The sequence below is a fragment of the Sander vitreus genome, chromosome 15, assembly GCF_031162955.1.
Source record: "Sander vitreus isolate 19-12246 chromosome 15, sanVit1, whole genome shotgun sequence".
Classification (NCBI taxonomy): domain Eukaryota; kingdom Metazoa; phylum Chordata; class Actinopteri; order Perciformes; family Percidae; genus Sander; species Sander vitreus.
In genome coordinates, this window is record NC_135869.1 from 3554803 (window position 1) to 3577542 (window position 22740).

Here is a 22740-nt window from a genome sequence, read left to right on the forward strand (position 1 = left end):
AAGTTGGGTCATTAAATACCAGTTGTAAATACACACATACTGTCCGTCATATGTCGTTCAATCTAGCTAGCTAAACTACCGGTATAAAGAAAAGCTATTTGTTTACGGACATCAAGCTAGGCTAGCTATGGCTAGCGCCATATGCTACGTGGTTAATTTATGTTACTCACCCTCATAGTTGTGTACGTAACTTGATATGTCCCACTTCAAAGCTTTCTCCCGTTTCCTGATGGGTGCAGGTGAAAGAGCGTCGACCATTCTGTGCACATTATTGACATATACTAATAATAAAGCGATGGCCGGCGGGGGTAAATAAACTTGGGTTACAGATCCATGGTTACAGAGGAGCCGTCCGCAACGGATGTTCTAACATAAAACGAACGCACCCTCAACGGGGCAGGTTATCATTTCATTGGTCAACACTACAGCTGGCATTCTATTGGTTGCTGAATTTTGATAGGGTTGTCACACAAACAATCTGAGAGCGCAGGAAAAATCCGAGAGGAGAAGATTTGCAAGCGCGCAGAATCAGCCTGAGTGCAAGGAGAAATATCCAATATATGTCCAAGCACAAAGTTTGAGCACAAGCACAGCAAATCCAAGCACGAGCAGTGACTATTTGAGTGCGAGAGCAAGGTTTTGAGGGAAATTATTACAACATCTGAACGTAATATTAGTGAGAAATGCTCTCAAATTGAAATAATGCGCTCTTGAATAAAGATAGGAAAATAACTCCATAGACGAAGGCTTTGAAGATTTGCCTCACGCTGGTTTGGTTTTTAAGCCCACACATCAAACAGCTTTAACCTGTTTGTACTCAATTACTTGGAGTGTGATGATTTGTTTTCCCTAAATCAAGTGTGGGGAGCTCCTGCATGCAATTGCCTAAGCCCACCTGCTGTACAACAACCCCGTCATCTAATGCAATTACGTTAAAAGATGCGGAAAGCCTTGAGATATTAGCTTCTGTGCTGTTTGTCTGTAGGAATAGCTGCTCCTCACTTCAGGCCATGCTGTGTTTTAGAAATGAATGTACAAAAAACAAAAGCATTCAGACAATAGATTTGTCTTTATTGAACCGTCACAATGATGTTTCACTGGTACAGCTGAAATCAGCCTTAACTTTATAGCCATGGGCGTAAATCTGATCTAACAGCAGGGGGGACAATAAACCTTCAGTTTTTGAAGGGGACACAAATAATTCAGCCACAATTATACATGGACATGTGTACACAGAGGAAAGCCTTAATACTATCATTAGTGTAGCATGGAGACTGTACCATTATCAGTGTTTCTCTTGATTCAATGAAAAAGCTGACTAAATTGACCAAAATATTTCTTCTTTAAAACCATGTATTTATTTTTAAGTTGTTTATAATCAAGCCACAAAAATACCTTAAAACATAATGACTTATTTTCAAAAAGTGTCCCCATATAAAGAAATGCAATGCTTTTGTACACTTGTTAAATTAGCTGATCATAATGTAAAGTAGTGAGCCACTGGTAAAGCTCATCTGCGCACACTGACAGCCACACACCTCCAAAAATATGAACTGAGCTCAACACACTTACCTGAGACTCTCCACCTGACTGTCCCTGGTCTCCCTGAGACTCTCCACCTGACTGTCCCTGGTCTCCCTGAGACTCTCCACCTGACTGTCCCTGGTCTCCCTGAGACTCTCCACCTGACTGTCCCTGGTCTCCCTGTTCCTCAGTTCTTTCTGTCTCCTTTACCTGTGACATAGTGACGTTAGTATTTCCATAAGCACCCATTCTTATAAAGATGTTACCAAATTGTCTTGATATGAGGACTTATTGTACTTACTTGGTGTTTTGGTGTATTCCTACTGAAAAAGGATCTTTTGCCTGTTTTTCATTTCTCTGTCATTTTATCTGGGCAACAACAACACAAATCTTTAACGTCAGATGTCTAAATATGAGTTAGTTTCATAGGTTCACCACGCGGTCATATTATAATTATGAAATGATCTTGCGTCCTCCACATAAATATTAGGTTTCTTCTGGGACAGAGGATATATATTTAACTGATCAGCCACTTAACTTCATATTCAGCAAAACACAACTGTAGATCTTCAATATTAACCCTAATATCAGTTCACACACATAACGTTAGGCTTATCGCCGTGTTAACGTTAGTTGTAGTGGGTGCATTTCTATCCAACAAGCTATTAAACAAGCTAGGCTACATTATATTACACTAACATAGCGAACATTTTGTCATGACTAATTTATTAATTACTCAGCATAATTTCTATTTGAGAAAAGAAAAACTTCATCCGATGTTTAATGTGAATGAAATAGCCTTGAACAGCCTACTTACTACATTCCTGTCACTACCGATGTGACTGTGAGTCTAGCACAGATCCTACAGTAGGCAGTGGACCAAACCACTGTGAGGCAAGGGAGGGGGGACTCAAAATGTTTCTAAACTTAAAAAGCATTTTTTGGGGTTTGTATTGTTTTACTACTTACACAGATATTTTAAGTATACATCATTATGTTATTTACAATACACAGCATTGTTTTAATGATATTTCTAGGGGGGGGACAACCATTAGATGGGGGGGGGTCCTTACCCCCCGACCCCCCTGGGATTTACGCCCTTGTTTATAGCTGAAGTTGTTTGCTGCAGAGTTTGGGAGTCGGACTCGAGTCTCACTTAGATCCCAGACACAGTGACTTCAGACTTGACTTGAGACTCGTCTTCAAAAGACTTCAGACTCGACTTGGCCTCAAGATGCCGGACTCGTGAACAATCTTTATTTTAAGGAAACGTCTGATGAGCTGACCGTAACCGATAACCTACGCAACGTATCTTCTGCACGCGGCAACACGTGAGAGAGGACAACAAACATGCTGACCACACCGGCAGCTGCTGTGCTATTCTTCACAAGCTTTGGCTTTAAAACTTCATACAACAAGGCCCAGACAAAAGAAGCGCTGAATGAACAATATGTGGACTCTAGCTCAAAGACTTGAAACTGGACTTGGACTCCAGCTCAGAAACTTGAGACTTGACTTTCTGAGTCATTTACAGATACTCTGTCTACAAAAAAAACATGTTAACCCTGAGGATCAACACCTGGTTGCGGTTGCCTCAACTCTCTTTTCAGTCGCCTATCAAAACACTACGGTCGAGATTTGGGACAGAGAGGATCTGCGCCATCGCACAGTATCAAATCATAACAAGAGTTATGAGACTTTCCAGATAGAGTAGGTCTAGACAACACTACAATTTACAAAGACCCAACAATTTCCCACCATCAAGCATTTGGTGCAACAGTGGTGAGGAAAACATCCTTTTAGGCAGAAACCTCAGACAGACCCAGGCTCTTGGTGGGCAGCATCTGTCAGTGCCGATTGGGACACAGACACATACAGATATAGAGAAATATGATTCATAATAAATATAGCAGTTGGAATGATGAACAGTGGCAGTTATAGTAACAATAAAGATAGTGTCACTATGTCACTATAGTAACTATGACTAGAAAAAATAGTTGTAGCAGTTCAGGGTATAGTAGGGCGTTGCGTGGCATAGTAGGGCGTTGCGGGGCATAGTAGGGCACAGCAGGGCATCCTATCTATTCATCCCATCTCTGAGCAAGCTGTGTGTGCAACCAATTGATGAGTGTGTACGTGGAAGAGTTGGAAGCTCAACCTAAGCACCTTAAATCCTGTCCGATCCCTGTACATTTGCGTGACCGTGCTTTCCTCACAACAACCTCCACAAAGGAAAATATCTATTTGCACTGCAGTCGTAGCTTTTAGTTCATTGTATTGCCGAAAATGCATTGTAAGCTCATTAACACACACGACAGTGACACAATACTATGACAATATGGATGTACTTCCACTAATCCCAGCAAATCCAGCGAAAAGAATTGACTTTGCTGCAACTTTTTTCCAGTTTAAGATGCTTGTGTGACCAGACCTTTACAATGCTAAAACCTGAATTCATTTAGAGTTAATACTGTATACATTATGCAACAGAAATCAGCTGACGTGACATTTAAGATGCATTCAAACGCAATGTAAAATTAATATTCTGTTCCCTGTGTCAGCAGTTGCTAGGGAAACTAACAGCTGCCTCAGAGTCTTTAAGCAGGTCACTATGATTCTCCATTATAACATTCAACGGAGGGACATCACTACTCAGTAACCAATGACATTAAACAGGTAGAAACAAGAAATGTACAAGTTTGTGAATCCAACTTTGAGCAATATTACATCCTCACGAGTCCCGTGTAAAAAAGTAAGAAAGCTGAGTGTGTTGCAGTTGTTGCAACCCAGTCTCACGGCAGTTCGTGAAATGATCACGTAATTGAATCTATTTGATTCGTGTACACAAACACGTTTATCTTGTTTTTTCCGTGATGGTCAGCACGTTTTTTAAACTAATGTATTTCAATGGGAAGCATCTTTCATGATCACAGCACGATTCTCAATGAGAAGACGACGTAGCATTAAGAGCGACTACGATAGCGAATACTATGAACGCCCGAAAATCCACGTAGGGAGGTTGGTTGCGGTGGTGGATGGGTCAAACAACACAGGACTTTCACCCAGGAGACCGGGGATTGTGTCCCGCGTGTCACGTTTTCCTAAACCCAACCGTCGCTTTCTTCTTTTACTAAACCCAACCGTCCCGTTCCTCTTTTCCTAAACCCAACTGTGCTGCTGTTGTCCGCGTCCCGTTGATCGTGTCCCGCGTGTCACGTTTCCTAAACCCAACCGTCCCGTTCTTCTTTTCCTAAACCCAAACCGTCCCGCTGTATACAGCTATGCAATTGTTGGTTTTATAATAAACGTGCTGACCATCACGAGAAAAAGAAAAAACGTGCTGACCATCACCAAAAAAAACTAGATAAACGTGTTTGTGTACATGAATCAAATACATTGAATTAGGTGACGTGGTTGTTGACTGACGTAGAAGAGTGGAAACCATTCAGTGATATTTAGATTCTAAATCCTAAGCCTCTTTTAAAATAATGTTGTGCCCTTCTGTAAGGATTATGCTGTGAATAGATTTCACGCTGGTGAGTAATGGTTTAATTTCATACTAACCCAGCAGTGGCATGCCACAATTAAACTGCGACCGAGTGCTTTCTCCTCATTTATTATATACAAACAGCAGTAAAGAATATGTGACTACAGTGAATGTCATATAATATGTATGGTGAATATGGTTGGCATGCGGGTAAAGAACATTAATGTTTAATGCGTTGCCAGGGGGCGTTGTGAAGAGCTGACAACATAAGGCTACGAGCAACAAGAAAAGCTGTTTAAATCCGAACAAACAGAATCACCTGATTTGTCATACACTGTAAATACGGAGGAATTAGTTCTGTATGTCAAAGCAAGGCAAAAGGACAACCACCCTACATTAAATGCAAAAGAAGAAGACACAGTAAACAAGACTTCACTCTGCAGATCCAGTATAAAAAAATATGGGCTTTGCCAGCCCTTTTTCACTCCCAACTCGTCAAATACTGACGCTTGGTCAGTGGCTTTTAGAAGAAAAAAAATCACCCTTTAGTCTGTATGGTACGCACCGTACAGACATAACAGCGCTGTAAGATGATGTAGTATGAAGGGCGAGAACGGTAACGAGTAGTATGAGAGGAGGCAGGTTGGGGTGATGGATGGGTCAGACAACACAAGGCTGGGGTTCAAGTCCCATTCTTGTCCCGCGTGTCACTTAAAGTGCTCATTTTCAGGTTCATAATTGTATATAGAGGTTGTACCAGAATAGGTTTACATGGTTTCATTTTCAAAAAACACCATATTTTTGTTGTACTGCACATTGCTGCTGCTCCTCTTTTCACCCTGTGTGTTGAGCTCTCTGTTTTAGTTACAGAGTGAGGCATCTCACTTCTGTTCCATCTTTGTTGGGAGTCGCACATGAGCAGTACCGAGGTAAGGACTACTAGCCAGTCAGAAGCAGAGTATGAGGGCGTGCCGCGCTAGCATTATAACATGTGTTACAGAAGTAAAGGCTGGACTACAATAGAGCTGTTTGGAGCAGTTTGTGAACAGTGTTTTCTGTTGGAGATGGTAAGTCCCTTTGGGGTGGACTTTGGGCTTTTTCACTTTGTAAACACAAAAAAGATATATAACACAATAAATCAAAGGGAAAAAGCCAAAAAGCAATATATGAGCACTTTAAGATTATTGTTGGGCATTTCCGCCTTTAGTCATCAGGACAGCTTAGACATGAATGGGGAGAGAGAGGGAAGACATGCAGGAAATTGCCGCAGGTCGGACTCGAACCCTGGGCCTCTGCGTCGAGGAATAAATCTCTACATATGGGTGCGCGCTCCACCAACTGAGCTACCCCCCCCCCAATCTTTTGCTAAACCCAACTCTGGTCAACTCTGGTTGATTTGATATGACTTAGCATGACACAACATTAATACCCAGAGCGCACAGGTAAAAGCAGTATGTCCTCTTTTTCTGCAATTAGGCTGAAACAGACAGCTCAGTGAAGTCTCCATTAAAGATATGGCAAAAATTGATTTCAGCAAACCCAGTCGCACGTCACAACTCGTCCTACTTTTTCCATTCTGAGCTTTGTCAGAAAACAAAGCAGGTATACTTAATACATAAGTGGGCCAATGTGCTGCTAGCGCTGGAGGCAATTGGATTAAAAATAGAAAAGGGCTCACTACAGCACTGAAGGCAAACATGTCATGAAGCATCACTTACTTACACTTTTTACATGGTAATAGACCAAAAGCTTGGTACAGTTAGCTTTCAGCTGTTGCATTTAAAGGAAGATTTGCCTGAATGTTCCTCAAGTCATGAAAAGTAGTTTCAGTAGTTTCTTCTATTCTCTTCCAGTGTTCTACAGTAGCAATAGTGATTTATTTTTCGGACTATGACACTTAATATAATATTGTTAACATTGGAAAACAAGACAAAGTCTCTGTGAGGCTACACTTAAAAATGCTAGTAGCTCAGATAAGCATGCTTACACTGAAAATGCTAACATGCTGATCTTAGGTAATGTTAAACCTTGTTCTCCATCTCAGTTAAGGGTGGTTAAACACACATATAGGTATTTCACGTAGTTAGTCATTATTAAAGTGAATGGAGATGTTGACCTGATGATGGCAAGAGAAGAAAAGTCAGGGGATAATAATAATACATTTTATTTATAAGGCCCTTTCAAGTTACCCAAGGATACTTTACAAAACCAGATAGGCAGCCAATATACAATACAGATTATAACAAAACCCAACAACAACAGTAATGAGATCTACAAAGTACATACAGATAAAATAATACATTTATAATGAACACTATACGAAGCACCCGGAAAGGTTAATCTAAAAGAAATGAGTTTTTTTTGTGACTTAAAAGAAACAACAGATGTGCACTGGTGCAGACCCTGAGGGAGAGCATTCCAGAGGTTAGAGCCAGATTCTTAGTGTCTGTATTTTGAGGTATGTGTCTCCGTTGTGTCTATTAGTGTCTGTATATTCTCTGTTGTATTCGGGCTCCCTCCGAAAAGCTTGTAATAGCTTATTTAGGGTTCCCCATTTCACGAGGCCTACATATGATAATTGTACCTTTAAAAATTGTGTTTTAATGATATGATGATTGCGTGTGAATAACAAATTTAAATTAAAATAAATCACGAAATTTCCAACAATTAATCCTGAGGGAAACACATTTAATGGCAATCTATGGATTCTTATTCTAAAGCAAAAAAGTCAAGATGTGGTTGATGCTGTTACCATATTTTCAGCTGTTTTTGTGTTTATTTTTGTTTTTATTCTATTTTTTGAGTCCAAACTGTGATTTGAGCCCAAAAGAGGACGTTCACATGTCACAACTGCACAGATTCAACAACCTAATTACTCAGGGAGTCATTGACGGTAGAATGGTTTCTGTGGTGTGTGACGTTAGCACATATGTAGATCAGACCTTCCTCCACAGCGCTGCGGAGGAGGGTCTGGCTAGTCCACGCAGCATTCCGGGATGGGAGAAAAATGTGCTCTGGTTTATTGGCATTTCTTTACACCAATTACAATCGTCTTGGGCGGTGCTAAGCGCCGGACGGAACCCTGGTGCCTCTGCAAAATAGCCTCAGGAAGTGACTTGTTTTGGTGGAACGTGTGTACGTTCAAAAGTAGTTTTAGTCGTGCAACAGAAAACTCAGATTGGACAGATAGTCTAGCTAGCTGTCTGGATTTACCCTGCAGAGATCTGAGGAGCAGTTAACCATAGTCCACAGAAATAGAATTACAACACAAAGAAAGCGGAAGGTGATATCCCGCCGAAAATAAGGGACCATCCGGCAGAATTCCCGGCGGCACTGGAGCAAGCCCGGAAATGAATTGTTGTAGATATGGACTAGCATGCATAAAATTCCTAGCCTGGCTCCTCCCTCCTACGTACTTCCGCTCAATTTTCATTTTCCTTCAGTACATCGTCTGGGTTTGCGGTATATTCAAGGGTTTTCTCGGCCAAATCTTTACCGGTCCAATCAGCAAACAGAGGAAGTGGCTGAGAACGATGACGTTGAGGTCGTGCACTAGTTTGAGTTGTAGCTCCGCGGCGAAGAAAGCTGCGAGAAAAGCCATTGTGGCAATGCTGTCGAATATCCAGAAGTTAAAGCCCGAGCAAGAACAATCTTTGCTGAGTTTTGTTGGTGGCCATGATGTTGTGGCCCTCCTCCCCACGGGGTTCGGGAAAAGTTTGATTTTCCAGCTCGCTCCGTTAGTGGTGAAGGAGTTGGCTAAGGCTAACGCTAGCGATGCTAAGCCGATAGTTGTTGTCGTCACGACCAAACGTTAGCTATTGGTTATGGCAGATCCAGAGTGGCTCTGGGCAGATCCAATAGTTTTAAACTTCAACTTCAAGGAAGGAATACTTGTCAATGGAGAGAGGCCAGACTCTCTGTTCAAATGAAATGTACCAGAGTCTGGTAGGACCAGGCTATAAAATTCCTGCTGTTTGCCTGAAAAGTTAAAAGCATTTCCACCTCATTCTGGATATTAGTATTGTTGGCTTGTATGGAAATTATCATGTACCATAAAAATAGACTACTAACAGCTACTAAATATAAGGCAGATGTCATGTTATCCGTTGTAGAAGTAAAAGCCATCATATGACTGAAGCCCCTCCCTCCCTGTGTGTTTCCCTGCAGATGGGAGGCACCATGTACAACACTGGAAGGCACGTGTCTCTGCGGCCGGACAAAGCCCACCTGGTGAACATCTCAGGGGGGCCTCTGGGTTATAGCTACAGGCTGGAGGAGGTCCGCCTCCACTTTGGGAGCGAGGACTCCCAGGGTTCAGAGCACCTCCTCAATGGACAGGGCTTTCCTGGAGAGGTGAGGATATAAAGATATTAAAGTATTTATAATATAAAAATGAAGTGGTTATTAATATAAAAAAGCAGACAGAGATGACACACACTGATTTAGAATATTTATAGGACACACATGTTCAGACACACACATGCGCCCACGTACACACAGACAGATACACAGACACACAGTTAGACACAGACAGAAGTAGAAAGTGGCACGAAAAGAAAAGTCTCATGTAAAAGTACCTCAAATTTGTACTTAAGTACAGTTCGGGAGTAAATCTACTTAGTTACATTCCACCACTGATACACAAGATAATTGCAGATAAATAAAACGGAATAATACACACACACACTACACTGTCACGTAGTGAGTTCTAAAAGTCCTCTGGGTTTAGGTCATCTCTAAATGTATTAACAGTATTTTGACTGTCCTTCCTACTTGAAACAGTTTTTGGTTCCATGTACAGTAGATCTTCATCTCCACTCAGACATACATGCCATATCCCATATTCTCTGTCCCCCGAATTCTCAAAGAAGTTGGCCGCAGATCATTCAAATATAAAGCTCCTTTCGATTGGAATAATCTTCCTGTGTGTCTGACATCTATAACAACTTACCGCTGCTTCAGGACATCTTTATTTTCTCATCTTAAAACAAACTGTTCATGCTTTTAATTAGTGTACCTAACATTTGTTCTGTTTATTTGTGTTGAAGACAAACTGCTTCAATCGCTCTTTATTCTGATGGAATTGATTTATTATGTGGGTTATGGTTGTATCTAATTTTTTGTACAGCAGCTGGGGTTGTGGTCTGTATCTGTATACTTGTAGTGTATTTGTTTGTTATGTAACGCTCTTCTGTCTGAATGTGTTCATAATTATGTATTTGTGTTCATAGGACGCCCTGGAAAATGAGATGCTCTATCTCAAGGGGCTATCCTCCCAATAAATTCAAATTCATCTCTCATTAAGAGGAAAACATTTCATGTGTGAGCTATATCAAAGCTTGTTATCCACCTTGAAATGAATCCAAACCTGGTTGTCGAAATAGGATACGCCAGTGTTTTCTTGTTGTCTGTGTGGAGATTCCCTGAGCTTCTCTTTCTAAAACTAGTTTGTTTTGTGAATCCACTCCATCCAGAGAGACATATTTAAAAAGAAAGCTGTAGACTTTTGAGATGCTTCTCCCTCTTGTTATTAAGATTGGGTTTGTGGTTCTACATCTGTCCGAGTCGTTCTGGAGGAAGACATAATCTCACTGGTCGAATCAAAATTCTTTGGGGAGAGCAAAAGAACCACAACTACAACTGTCTGCTAGTTGATGAAGTCTATTACCGAAACAGAATGTAGAAGACAATCAACCTGGGCTAAATACTCTGAGTAGACCCTTCCAGAAAACAGTGGAGTTGTCTTCACAAACCTGTGGATAGCTACCCCCTCCCCCTAACCCAACGTGCACTGATTACCAAAGGGACCCGAGCAGCCAGACCCACAGCAGCTTTTAGACATTGTTGTTTGCTAGCTGACGGAATTGATTATAGGAGTCACCTTCACGCAATACAAGAATACAATACAATTCAACATAGAGCAGGAGAGGGCGGGATTTAAATGTGCCCTGTCTCTGTGGTTGGATGAAGGTGGGCCATAGTAAGATGTGATTGGCCAGTGATTAGATGATAGAAAAACCAGTGGGACAAGCATGTGATCTCTCTCCACTCTGCGGGCCGGTCAGCCAAAGACCAAGGATGTGAATGGCCAGTGTTCACCTGAAAGACAAACAAGTGGGCCAATCATATGATCTCTCTTCTCTCTATACTACGGGTACTCCCGATGGCCAGTCCACGCCTGCTGCTGGAGTAACTCAAATTTAGCTTGTAATGCTGTATGTCATGGCGTCCCTCTTTCAGGTCCAGCTGATCCATTATAACCAGGATCTGTATGCCAACTACACTGAGGCCGCCAAGAGCCCCAACGGCATCGCTGTGGTCTCCATCTTCATAAAGGTCAGCATGTGCTTCTGGGAGTACACTGAAACAAAATGAAGGACCAATTAAGAAACGATTACATTTCAAAAAGAGCTTATCAGACGTTTGAGAAACTCATATGGTAGATTTAAAACCTAACCTCTTAGTTGTGGATTATGGATTTTCATTATACTAATACTAATAAAGCTCAACAGTGATTGCTCACTTTTTGAACAGCTCTGGTTAAATTTTTCCTGTTCAATATCTCCATTGACGTTTTATTAAATGTTTATATAAAGAGTTTTAAGCCTGAAACCAAGCCAACCAGCTACGAGATGAATTGTGACCAAAAAAACATTTTATTCGGCACAAAAAAAACATTTTAAAAATGGCAACAAAAAAAAAAAGGCAATGGTACAAGACTGTGTATTGAAACGATCATAGACTTCAGTGGTAGCAGCTCGCTGAGCCACGCTTTAGCCGTTTGTGGGTTCACGCATGCGTTAAACATTTCCGTGGTAACAGCGAGTTCCACAAATTACAGATGTCTCTGTTACGCTTAGGATTGTGGGTAGTGTAGTACTGTATGTCTCCATAAGATCGCGAAGAAAACCCTTTTTTCTTAAAACAAAGTTGATCTTCAACTGACTTCTGTCTTCTACAGGGGCATACAACTTTGTTTCACAACCTCGTAGCTCGTGCTCAGTATCCCTTTATACTTTAGACATCATGGCTAATAATCAAAATCCTTCCTTATGGAGAAAATGAATGGGATTTTACTTATGGAACCACACTGTTGAGCTCTATTGCCATAAAGGAAACAAAAAAGTTCACTGTTTCAGTCCTTAGGACACTTGCTACATGTGTTTTACTGTGGTGTGTGTGTGTGTGTGTGTGTGTGTGTGTGTGTGTGTGTGTGTGTGTCTGTGTCTGTGTGTTGTACTGTGGTTTGTGATGAATATTTGATCCCCCTCTCTCTTTGTAACCTTTCAGCTCTCTGAAAACTCCAACGCCTTTCTCAACCGCATGCTCAATAGAGACACCATCACCAGAATCAACTACAAACGTAAGACACTCCTTCTCCCACTCTCTCTCTCTCTCTCTCTCTCTCTCTCTCTCTCTCTCTCTCTCTCTCTCTCTCTCTCTCTCTCTCTCTCTCTCTCTCTCTCTCTCTCTCTCTCTCTCTCTCTCTCTCTCTCTCTCTCTCTTACACACACACACACACACGGCCTCCACCTGTGACTTGTCCCTAGACCAGCTACTTCTTTGAATATCTACAGAGCTGTATCCATCTTGTATATCCTGGGTAAAATGGGATATTTTTAATCTGCTGTAAATAATGTAAAATGTGCCACATAAAAACTCAAAAACCCTTGGTGACAAACAGGCTCCCTATTGGCTGTCAAACCTCTTTCTATTAAGTGGTAGAATCTACATTTTTGTCACTTTGAAGCTGTGATAGTTTGTTAGATAACTTTATTGAAGAGGTGAAACTTTCTTACTTCATGTCCGTTAATATTTTTCCAAATTCTCTTTTGTGATTTGAATTCTTTTGCACTTTTGGTGAATCACAAATTTTATTATTTACCTCCATCAGCGGAGGTTCTCCTTTTAGTCCCAAGATGCTAGCACCTTTAGTCTGTTAGCATGCTTACGTTTGCCAATTAGCACCAAACACAGTAAAGCTGAGCCTGATAATGATAAGTCATTAGATTTTATCCTCTGAGGACCATGAATGTCTGTACAAAATGACATTTCAGTCTGGACCAGAGTGGAGCACTGACCAAATGACCGACATGGTCATCCCTAGAGCCACGCAGCTAGCTTTGCTCACAACCTTTGAGATCTAAAACGTATTTCTTCGGGACGCCCTGGTTATTCACCTGGTAGAGCGTGCGCCCCATGTTCCAAGGCTCAGTCCTTACCGCAGCGGCCCAGGGTTTGAATCCGACCTGTGGCCCTTTGCTGCATGTCTTCCCCCTCTCCCCCCCCACTTTCCTGTCTGCAACTGTCCTATCCATTAGGGACTGTACATTTTTTATTTGAGGGGCTAAAGGAGGAGTTTTGGTAGTCAAAAAAGACTTGACCCTCCCTTCGCCAGCAATACATTTTTCTGTGACCCTCCAAAATGATTGGGGAAAAAATGCTGTTGTGGCCAACAACCGGAAACTTTAAACATTGTTCGTCAGCTATTTCATTACTAAATTCACTTCTGAGACGTTTTTATGCGAGAAATCAACTATCTAGAGCTCAAATATGGGTCGTTTTACGAAAATGTATGGCTAATTGCAAATTTGGTCCGACTGTGTCGGAGTTTAGAAGCTCCACAGTCTGACGTGACAGCCGGGGGGGGGGCCTGCCGGGGTTGCTGGCTTGCCACCTAGCCTGTCCACCTTCACAGACCCCGCTGTGAGCTGGCTGGAGCTCTATAGATAGGATTGGAGATGAGAAGTTTAACTGACACGTAACAGCGATCAGCGCTCACACGCTCCACTTAGCACCAACTGCAATGTTTAGTTTTAAATGAATGTAGCCTACAGGCAGTCTGGCACACGTGGATGCTCAGTATTTTTTCCGTGGTCAACGTGAAACCTTTGAGCTAGTCAGCTTCATTATATTCCATCTCCATGTCAGTGACGATACTTTGGCAACAGGTGGCGCAGTTAGCTATAGGGTTGCATTCTCAAAGAAAGCAACTCCAAACTTGTGTTGCGATTTTTGTTGGGTCAGACCCATCTGCTAGCGATGGGGGGCCAAGATGGAGAGCTACATGGAAAAGTATGCACCAAACAAGCCACTTTAAAATGTTGCTGTTTTCATGAATACAAAAGTTGGGTGACCCCCCAGACTAAAAAAGTTGGGTGACCCTCCCCTCAACAAAGAATAAAAAGACATGACCCTCCCCTATTTTCCTCTGGCGGTCCATTCCATAAATACCGAATGGTCCCTTACAGGCCAAAATGCGCAAAAAAATAATCCTTAAAAAAACAAACATATTTCTTCTTTGTCTTGTAGACAGTTAATAGAGAGGCGAAGTCCCTCCCATTCCGGTGGACCACCATGGGACCTTATTCCGGAAAACTATTTGTACGGTAGTGAACGGCGAGAGACAAATCATTTTTTGATTTAGATTTTTTGGATTGTGCCATGAACTACACATTTGTTTAAACATCCAGAATTGAAAAGCTAATTTTGCAAGTCAAGAAAGTCGCACTTAGTTGTAAAACTGTTGAAGTAAAAGACTGTGAAAATACGTAATAAGAAAAACCAACCCATTCTCACTCCCAACTTGTAAAATGGTAACGCTTGGTCAGTGGCTCTCAGCGTCAGATACCGACGCAAAAATCACCCTTTAGCAACTGTATTGGACGCACCGGGCAGAACAGCAGCTCGAGCTGTAAGATGACGTATTATTAAGAGCAACAGCGTTAGCGAGTAGTATGAAAGACCGAAAATCCGCTTAAGAAGGTTGGTTGGGGTGGTGAATGGGTCAAACAACACAGGTCTTTCACCCAAGAGTCCGGGGTTCATGTCCCGTTCATGTCCCGCGTGTCACTGAAAACCAACATTTTGTAACCCCACCCAAACCTTACTGTCCCGTTCTTGTGCCGCATGTCAGTTAAACGTCAGTTTTGACCCAGAGCATCAAGAAGTGACTCCAAGAGTCCCGAACAAGCCGGTCTAAATATGACCTAAAGGAGACTTTTTTGCGTCAATAACAAACGCCAAAGGCACCTGACCAAGCATCGTTTTTTGCCGCGATGGGAGTGAGAATGTGTCGGAAAGAAACACCCAAAAGTTGGTTAAGTGACGTCATAACTTTCTTTCCTGCTGGAGCTACAAGGCCTGTGTGTGTTTGATTCGTATCAGGATGTACTCACAAGAGCAACGCACCTTCTTTTGCTTCCCACCTGATTAAAAAAAAGACGCTGGATAAAACACATTGGGTGAGATAATGTTACGTTTGTGCGTGGTACATAGCTAAGCTAGTTATCTAGCTAGCAAGCAAGGTGACCTATATTGTGCGAGATGATATGTAGTTCACTGAGAGTTTTCACAAAACTAAGTGCTTCTAGGATAAACTGAACTTTTTTTCGATTTCCTAAATTATCTTTTAAATTGACATAAATTATGGATGTTATGTGGGATTCGTGGCACAATTCAAATGGGATAAAAAAAAACATTTGTCACTTGCCGTTGACTACCATACATATTCTTTCCAAAATGAGATCCCTGGGGGACATAGGAAGGGGAGGGACAGTGTCTCTCTGTTCTCAATAATGGGAGATCTAGTCCAACACTCTGCTCTACATACTGAAACACAACAACACTGAAACGCACACATATTTTTAGTTGTTTCCCTTCAGCAAAAATGCCTTCTTAATTTCTTTTCTTTTTTTCCGACCTCTGCTATGAAGATATACAGCTTTCTGGAGAATGCAACCACACACCCACACACACAGAAACTTGTTTTTGTCATGTAGGAGGACATTGCATTGACTTATATTAATCCTCTGGAGACGTACACTAACCAAAACGAAGAAGCAGGTCTTAACCTTAAAATGAAATGGGATAGCCTGTTTCCCATAGGCTACGGTCCAAAAATGGGAGGTGAGTTCCCATAATGTGACTGTGTGAACAGATTATTTTTTCCCCCTAATTAATTACAAACACGCACGCACGCACAACACACACACACAAACACACACACACAAACACACACACACAGCTCCAACATATTTCATGTTTTCTAAGGCAAATCATTCCTTTTAGTTGGTCCAAACAGTATATATTTATACCCTGATGCTATGTTCTACATAAGCCACATGCATGCACCCACGCACCCACACACTCATGCAATATCTTATCCCAACACTTTTTTCCTTGACAGCGTTCTTGCTTATGGGTCTGAGCCATAGAATATAAAGAACATACGTGGCATCGGTGGAGACACCAATTGGTTTGGGGACTGCTGTTTTGAAGCCAGGAGTTTGCATTTTGGCTGTCGCCATCTTGGTATTTTGGAGCCAGAAGTGACCATATTTGGACAAAAGCGTGGAGCTGTGGAGAATGACGCGTCTAAGCCAGTGTTGTTTAAGGTTGCAATGCCGCTGCGGCTAGCTAAACGCTAAAGACGGAAAGTCGATGATTTTTGACCGAGTCATCCAGCGGAGTTTTACCGGACGGTAAATGCAGACCTGTGGGTCCTGGTGCCGTTTGTCAGCATGTACAGCAATACACAGAGCTGGTTAAAAATCAGCAGAATTTCTCTTGAGTAACCAGCTAATGCTAGCACTAGCTAGCTAGCTTGTTTGGCAAATCGCTGAACATTGAAAGACATTTTTACCAAAAAGTTCCAATTAACTTTGATGAAGTGAAACAACACAGTGAGAGGGTCAAAGTTTAAGACAAAAACATGGACAACACCCAAAAATAAATTCAGGTCTATTTTAATGTACACAGTGCCATGGTTAGCATTGCTAAGCCTCTGTCAGCATTGACAGGTTGACAGCCACGCCCATAAAGCATCCCCTGCTTTATCGTCTATTTTAAAATAAATAGGACCATCATTTACAAAATGAACATTTGTAATGTGTCAAGAAGACTTGAAAGTAGCGATTGGGACCATAAACCCATTATGAAAATGTTTACTGAGGAAATCAATCAAGTGAGAAGAAGGGTAATTTCCCCATAGACCTCTATAGTGTAAACAGACTTCTTTTTTGCAACCAGTGGAGTTGCCCCCTGCTGGAAGTTAGATAGAATGCAGGTTTAAGGCACTTCCGCATTGGCTTCACTTTTCAGGCACAGAAGTTGCCGCTTGGTCTGAACATAAGGGACTTTCACACAACGCACTGCGTCACCTTAACACTCCTCTCTCTCTCTCTCTCTCTCTCTCTCTCTCTCTCTCTCTCTAGATGATGCATTCTTATTAATGGGCCTGAACATAGCTGACCTTTACCCTGACACTACACGTTACATCACCTACGAGGGCTCCATCACCATCCCTCCCTGCTACGAGACGTCCACGTGGATACTCATCAACAAGCCTGTCTACGTGACACAGATGCAGGTATGTGAGTGTAGGACATGGTAAAAACAACATGCATTCTGTTAATTGGGGGAGAAATGCCATAAGCCTCAACACTCCTACACATACTACACTTTGCTGCAACTTTTCTCCCTATCATTTAACTTTACTGTACTTTGGTTCTACTGTCTACTGTGGTATTTATGTCCTTGTGCTGCTTCAGACTATTTCCACTGTTTTAGATTATTCAAATCAGTCACCTACCGTCATGAGGCACAGTGTGTAACACTAGTGAAATCAACCAAGTGTAGTTTTTTCTCTAGATTTAATGGTGGAATGCAAATCCAATTTACATCCATCCATCCATCCATCCATCCATCCATCCATCCATCCATCCATCCATCCACCCATCCACCCATCCATCCATCCATCCATCCATCCGCTTATCTGGGGTCGGGTCGCTGGGCAGCAGCTCCAGCAGGGGACCTTAAACTTCACTTTTCTGAGCCACACTAACCAGCTCTGACTGGGCAATCACGAGGCGTTCCCATGCCAGGGTGGAGATATAGTCCCTCCAACTAGTCCTGGGTCTTCCCTGAGGCCGCCTCCCAGCTGGACGTGCCTCAAACACCTCCCTAGGGAGGCAAACATGGGGCATCCTTACCAGATGCCCAAACCACCTCAACCGGCTCCTTTCGACGCAAAGAAGCAGCGGCTCTTCTCCACGTTTCTCACGGATGACTGAGCTTCTCACCCTATCTCTAAGGGAGACGCCAGCCACCCTCCTGAGGAAACCTATTTCGGCCACTTGTACTTGTGTTGATCACATACTTTCGGTCATGATCCAGCCTTCATGACCATAGGTGAGGGTAGGAACGACAATTGACCGGTAGATTGAGAGCTTTGCCTTCTGGCTCAGCTCTCTTTTCTTCACAACGGTGCGGTAAAGCGAATGCAATACCACCCGCTATGCTCCGATTCTCCAGCAAATCTCCGCTCTATTGTCCAATGTCTTCGCGAACAAGACCCCAAGGTACTTGAACTCCTTCACTTGGGGCAAGGACTCAAACCAAACGCAAACCAAATGTATAGGTGTCTATTGCCACCTGCTGTACCAGAGTGTTGCATCCTTTGGGGGACGTTTACATTTTTTTTATTTTTTTTATTTCCTGTCCTGACAATGGAGTTGACTTAAAAGAGCCGGCACCAGAAGGGACTCGCTCGCCAGAGGAGCTCTGCAGGCAAAGCCCTCACAGAAATCGACACATCATGTTGTATTTTGGTTCTGAGCAGAAAGCTGTTTTATGTCACTGAAGAGCAGCTGGATGGATCAGATTTAACACCCAACTCTCTAAAATCAGTGCAACACATTACAGTCCGGCGCAGCGCTCACCTGCATGCATCAATTCGATCAACTCACACACACCATCTGCTGTTTACTCTCGCTTTATTTACTCCTGCTCTCACTCACCAGTCCTTTGATCTCAACCCTCTCTCTCTCTTTCCTCTTCATTGCCTGTTCCTCTGTCACCCCGCTTTTATGTGTCTATTTCATCAGCTTTTCCTAATTATATTTGCTCCACCCTCTAATTTTCTTAGCCTTTTACCCTTCCTTCCTTTCCCTGGCCATATCGTCATCCCTCTCCTTTTTCCTCTCTCATCTCTCCTTCTACACCTTCTTTAGTGATAAATTTTTTCATTTGGTAAAGTGAACTCCACCGATTTTACAGGCGCCTTTCCACAGCTAAATTTAATATGAGAAACTGACAACTGTGGGTCTTTGATATGATACAAGATGTGTTTACTCGTACTGTAAACCTGAGGATCTTTAGAAGAGATATAGGTCAATAAATATTTGAACTATGCAAGCAATGTCGGCCCACATGGAGGGCAGGAAGAGTTAGTTAAATGTGTGTGTCCATATCGGTATAATATATTTATTTTCTTCAAAAAATGAAATAATAATATGTCAAAAGCCTCAAGTTCCGATGGCGCCGTGGCCGCCGCAAGCAGTCAGCCACTCAAGAGAATACTTGTGATTCCACCAGCGGCTACGCAGCGCGTCTCTGAAGCATCTCAGAAGCGACTCTACCATATAAATCAAATGAATAGAAAGGCTATTTCCATTCAAATCAACGTAGCAAAATGGTCAGAGCAGCAGCCATTTGTATGTGTACCATTGCCATGGCAATGTATAAACTTCCGTATAACCGACTTGCAGAAACTCGCAGAGCCACACAATGCACATTGCTATAGCCTGATGAGTGACAACTTTGTTCTGCCCGTTTTCTGTGACCGATGTGGCGAGGGGGTAGCTAATGCGGATTTAGCAAGCTAACGTTAGCCAACTAACAAGTCATCCACCGGCTGGCCGGCTGGTTCCACCGTTCTTTCATGCTGCATTGGTTACAGAGAATGAGTCGAACAGCGGGCTGGGTCTAACTGTCCCTCCGTCTCAGTCCCCGCAACTCGGGAGAACGTCTCCCTTGAGCTGTGTCTGGCCCATAATGCATCCATGGTCGGGTCACTCTCCTCCCAGCTAGCTGCGACACATTTTGAGGTCCCACTGACTCACTATAATATGACAGTTGTCACTATAACAACTTACAACAATTACCATTTTGTTGTGTACTAATTGTTGTGTATTAATCAGTGTGTGGTTGAGTTTCACACACAGGCTGAGACAACACCTTTGCAGGGGGGTGTTGACCAGGTCAGGCAGGAAGTTGAACGGCTAGAGTATCCGGTCAATTTTCAAAATAAACAACCTGTGCAGACTCCTGATGGTATATCGCATCACTACACAACCTAACAACTAAAACACAGCCACCCATCTTTGATCCATGTCGTTCATAACTGGACTAAATGGAAGAAACCATTTATAGTAGACTACTTATTTTTATCGTAGAAGCACAAATATCCAGGAAAAATTACCAAAATGACCTGCTTCCTCCAACTTCCAAAATGATTGGGCATGCACACTAGAGTATTTCTTCAGCCAGACGCTGTCTGAACCGGTTGACATCCAGAGACCGGCTGACCTCTAGAGTGTAGAAGTCCACAAACATTTGGAAAGTCAAGAATCTAGACCAACCAAATGTTATTTGACCCTGATGGATCAAACACCTGTAAAGCATTGGTTGCTTCTTGACCTAAGCGAACTGAACTGAACCGAACTGTGGTAGTGAACTGAACTGCACAAGCTGAACTCAAATAATGTCTTCCAATCTCATTCTCCACCCGTTCTCCTTCACCCCCCCTCCCCTCCACAGATGCACTCCCTGCGCCTCCTCAGCCAGAATGAGCCCTACAAGATCTTCCTGAGTATGAGCGACAACACCCGGCCCACCCAGCCTCTGCTGCAGCGCTGCATCCGAACCAACATCAACTTCAGCAAGCAGGGTCGAGACTGCCCCAACAACCGCGCCCTCCGCCCACAGTACAGAGGTAATATGGGGGGGAGTAGCGCTGTTGTTTCTGCATGAATAAATCAAACAAATCATCAAATATTCTATTCTGCCAGACATCAATGCCAAGTATGCTTTTTTTTATTACACTTTCCATCCCTTTAAAGCTAATTAGGGCAGGTTTTTTGGAGGAGGTGTGTTACTGGGTCTTCACACTTTAAACAGTGCTGCTTTCGTTGATGTGTTGTGTTGCTTTAGGTACACCACTTCACTTGGTCACATGGTGGCAGTATCATGTTTCATAAATGATTGTCGCGCTCAAATACGTTTGCATGTTCTACAGTGCAGGGCTATAGCAATCTCATGTATGGGTTGCAAGTATGATGTCTGTTTTCATGAGTGAAATGTTCAAATGAACAACATAATCTCACGTCAATCACAAATTGCATGTTGGAAATTTGGTGAAAGGGGTGCTAGGACCATCAGATGTATCGATGAGTTGCTCAATGGCGCATGAAGCCCAAAAAGTTCTACTTTGCACTAGAGACCTCCGCCGGCTACTTCCGGTTTAGCGCTCCACTAATGCCGACCTTACACCAAACGACTTTTCAAGCGATTCCACCGTCGCAGACAAATGTCCAATAGACTAGAGTTTGGGTGCGCTCCCTTCGTCTCAATCGTGGTCATAAATCTCAGTCGGAGTCTTTTTCCCGTCTTGACCAAACAAAGAAGCAGCAAACGGCTAGAGCCAGTGTTGTTTATGGTTGCTATGGCGCCGCGCTAAACGCCTAAAGAGGGAACGTGTTGTGAACGAGGGACCTCCAGGTACTGCTGCCATTTATCTGCATGTATGGCAGAAAAGAAAATCTGCAAACTTTCCCTCAAGTTACCAGCTAGCGGTAGCGGTAGCTAGCTAGCTTGGTTAAATCTTTCAAAACGTATCTAGTTGTAGTCTTGCAATGTGTGACCCTGCAAGATCCCCAGAATTTACATATTATGACAGTCTTTAACGTTAGATGTGAGATGATTGTCTTTAGATGTGAGATAGTGTCAGACTTTAGTCTTGTCAGTCTCTCAGTTATTTCGCGGGGGTTGTGATGCTAAAAAAAAACACCGTCTATTTCGCCTAACTTTATGGGAAAAAGTCTTTTTGGCGAGAGGGCATCAAATGACGGACACAGAAGTCGTAATTACACTGTTTGGCTGCTATGTCAAAGCCCGGCGCACTTCCTGGGGGCCTGGCTGGGGCCGACAGTTTGAGGAACAGATCCACATGATCTGCACAATGGTTTATAACACTATGAAACTGCAACTCTGTAATGTTAAAACTATTTTACTCTCGATTGCGAGGGTTGCCAAGTAAACAGAAGGATTAACCCAATAATGTTCTAATCACCTGGAATGTTCACTGACACGTATCTGATTATTCAAAGCAGCGCGTTGCCATGTTGAGCCAGGATTAAGTTCTCTGCCTGACTACCCTGCGTTTCTTTTGCCGGAGCCCTCTGCATCTAGGCCCACTCATTAATTTCAACGTGATAACATGGTCCCTTTGATATGATTTCTTTCACCTAGTGATATTGTCTGTCTAACGAGCCCTACTTGTGAAAATAGAAAGTGAAACCAAGAGGGAGATCTCAAAAACAAGGGTGAGAAACGTATGGAAATGAAAAGAGTCATACGTGTGGGAGTGCATTGTTTGTGTGGATTTAAAACCGGACACACACACAGGACACACACACACACACGAAACACACACACACACACACACACACACACACACGGAGGTGTTATGCAGAGAGTGTGGGAGTCCTCCTACTGCTCCATGCTCTCCAAATATTCTTCGATCCGGTGAAGCCCAGCGTGCTCTTCACTACATCAAATGGATTCTGTGGACTCTGTTTCTCTTTAATAATGGCTTGTTACAATACAAAGCCCCAACAGGAGTTTGTGTTTATTCATGGTCAAAGAGCAGAGAGAACCCCGTGTCGGAG

General features: G+C 42.7%; 1 protein-coding gene across 1 annotated transcript in view; it reads left to right on the forward strand.

Annotated features, from left to right (window-relative positions):
• Nucleotides 1-22740, forward strand: part of LOC144529957 (carbonic anhydrase-related protein 10-like) — a 117113-nt gene that overhangs the window by 93942 nt on the left and 431 nt on the right. The window contains exons 4-8 of the mRNA XM_078269324.1: nucleotides 9179-9364; nucleotides 11252-11347; nucleotides 12302-12374; nucleotides 17227-17381; nucleotides 20612-20786. Of these exons, the coding sequence (XP_078125450.1) occupies nucleotides 9179-9364; nucleotides 11252-11347; nucleotides 12302-12374; nucleotides 17227-17381; nucleotides 20612-20786 (685 nt within the window). The remainder of the gene's footprint in view (nucleotides 1-9178; nucleotides 9365-11251; nucleotides 11348-12301; nucleotides 12375-17226; nucleotides 17382-20611; nucleotides 20787-22740) is intronic.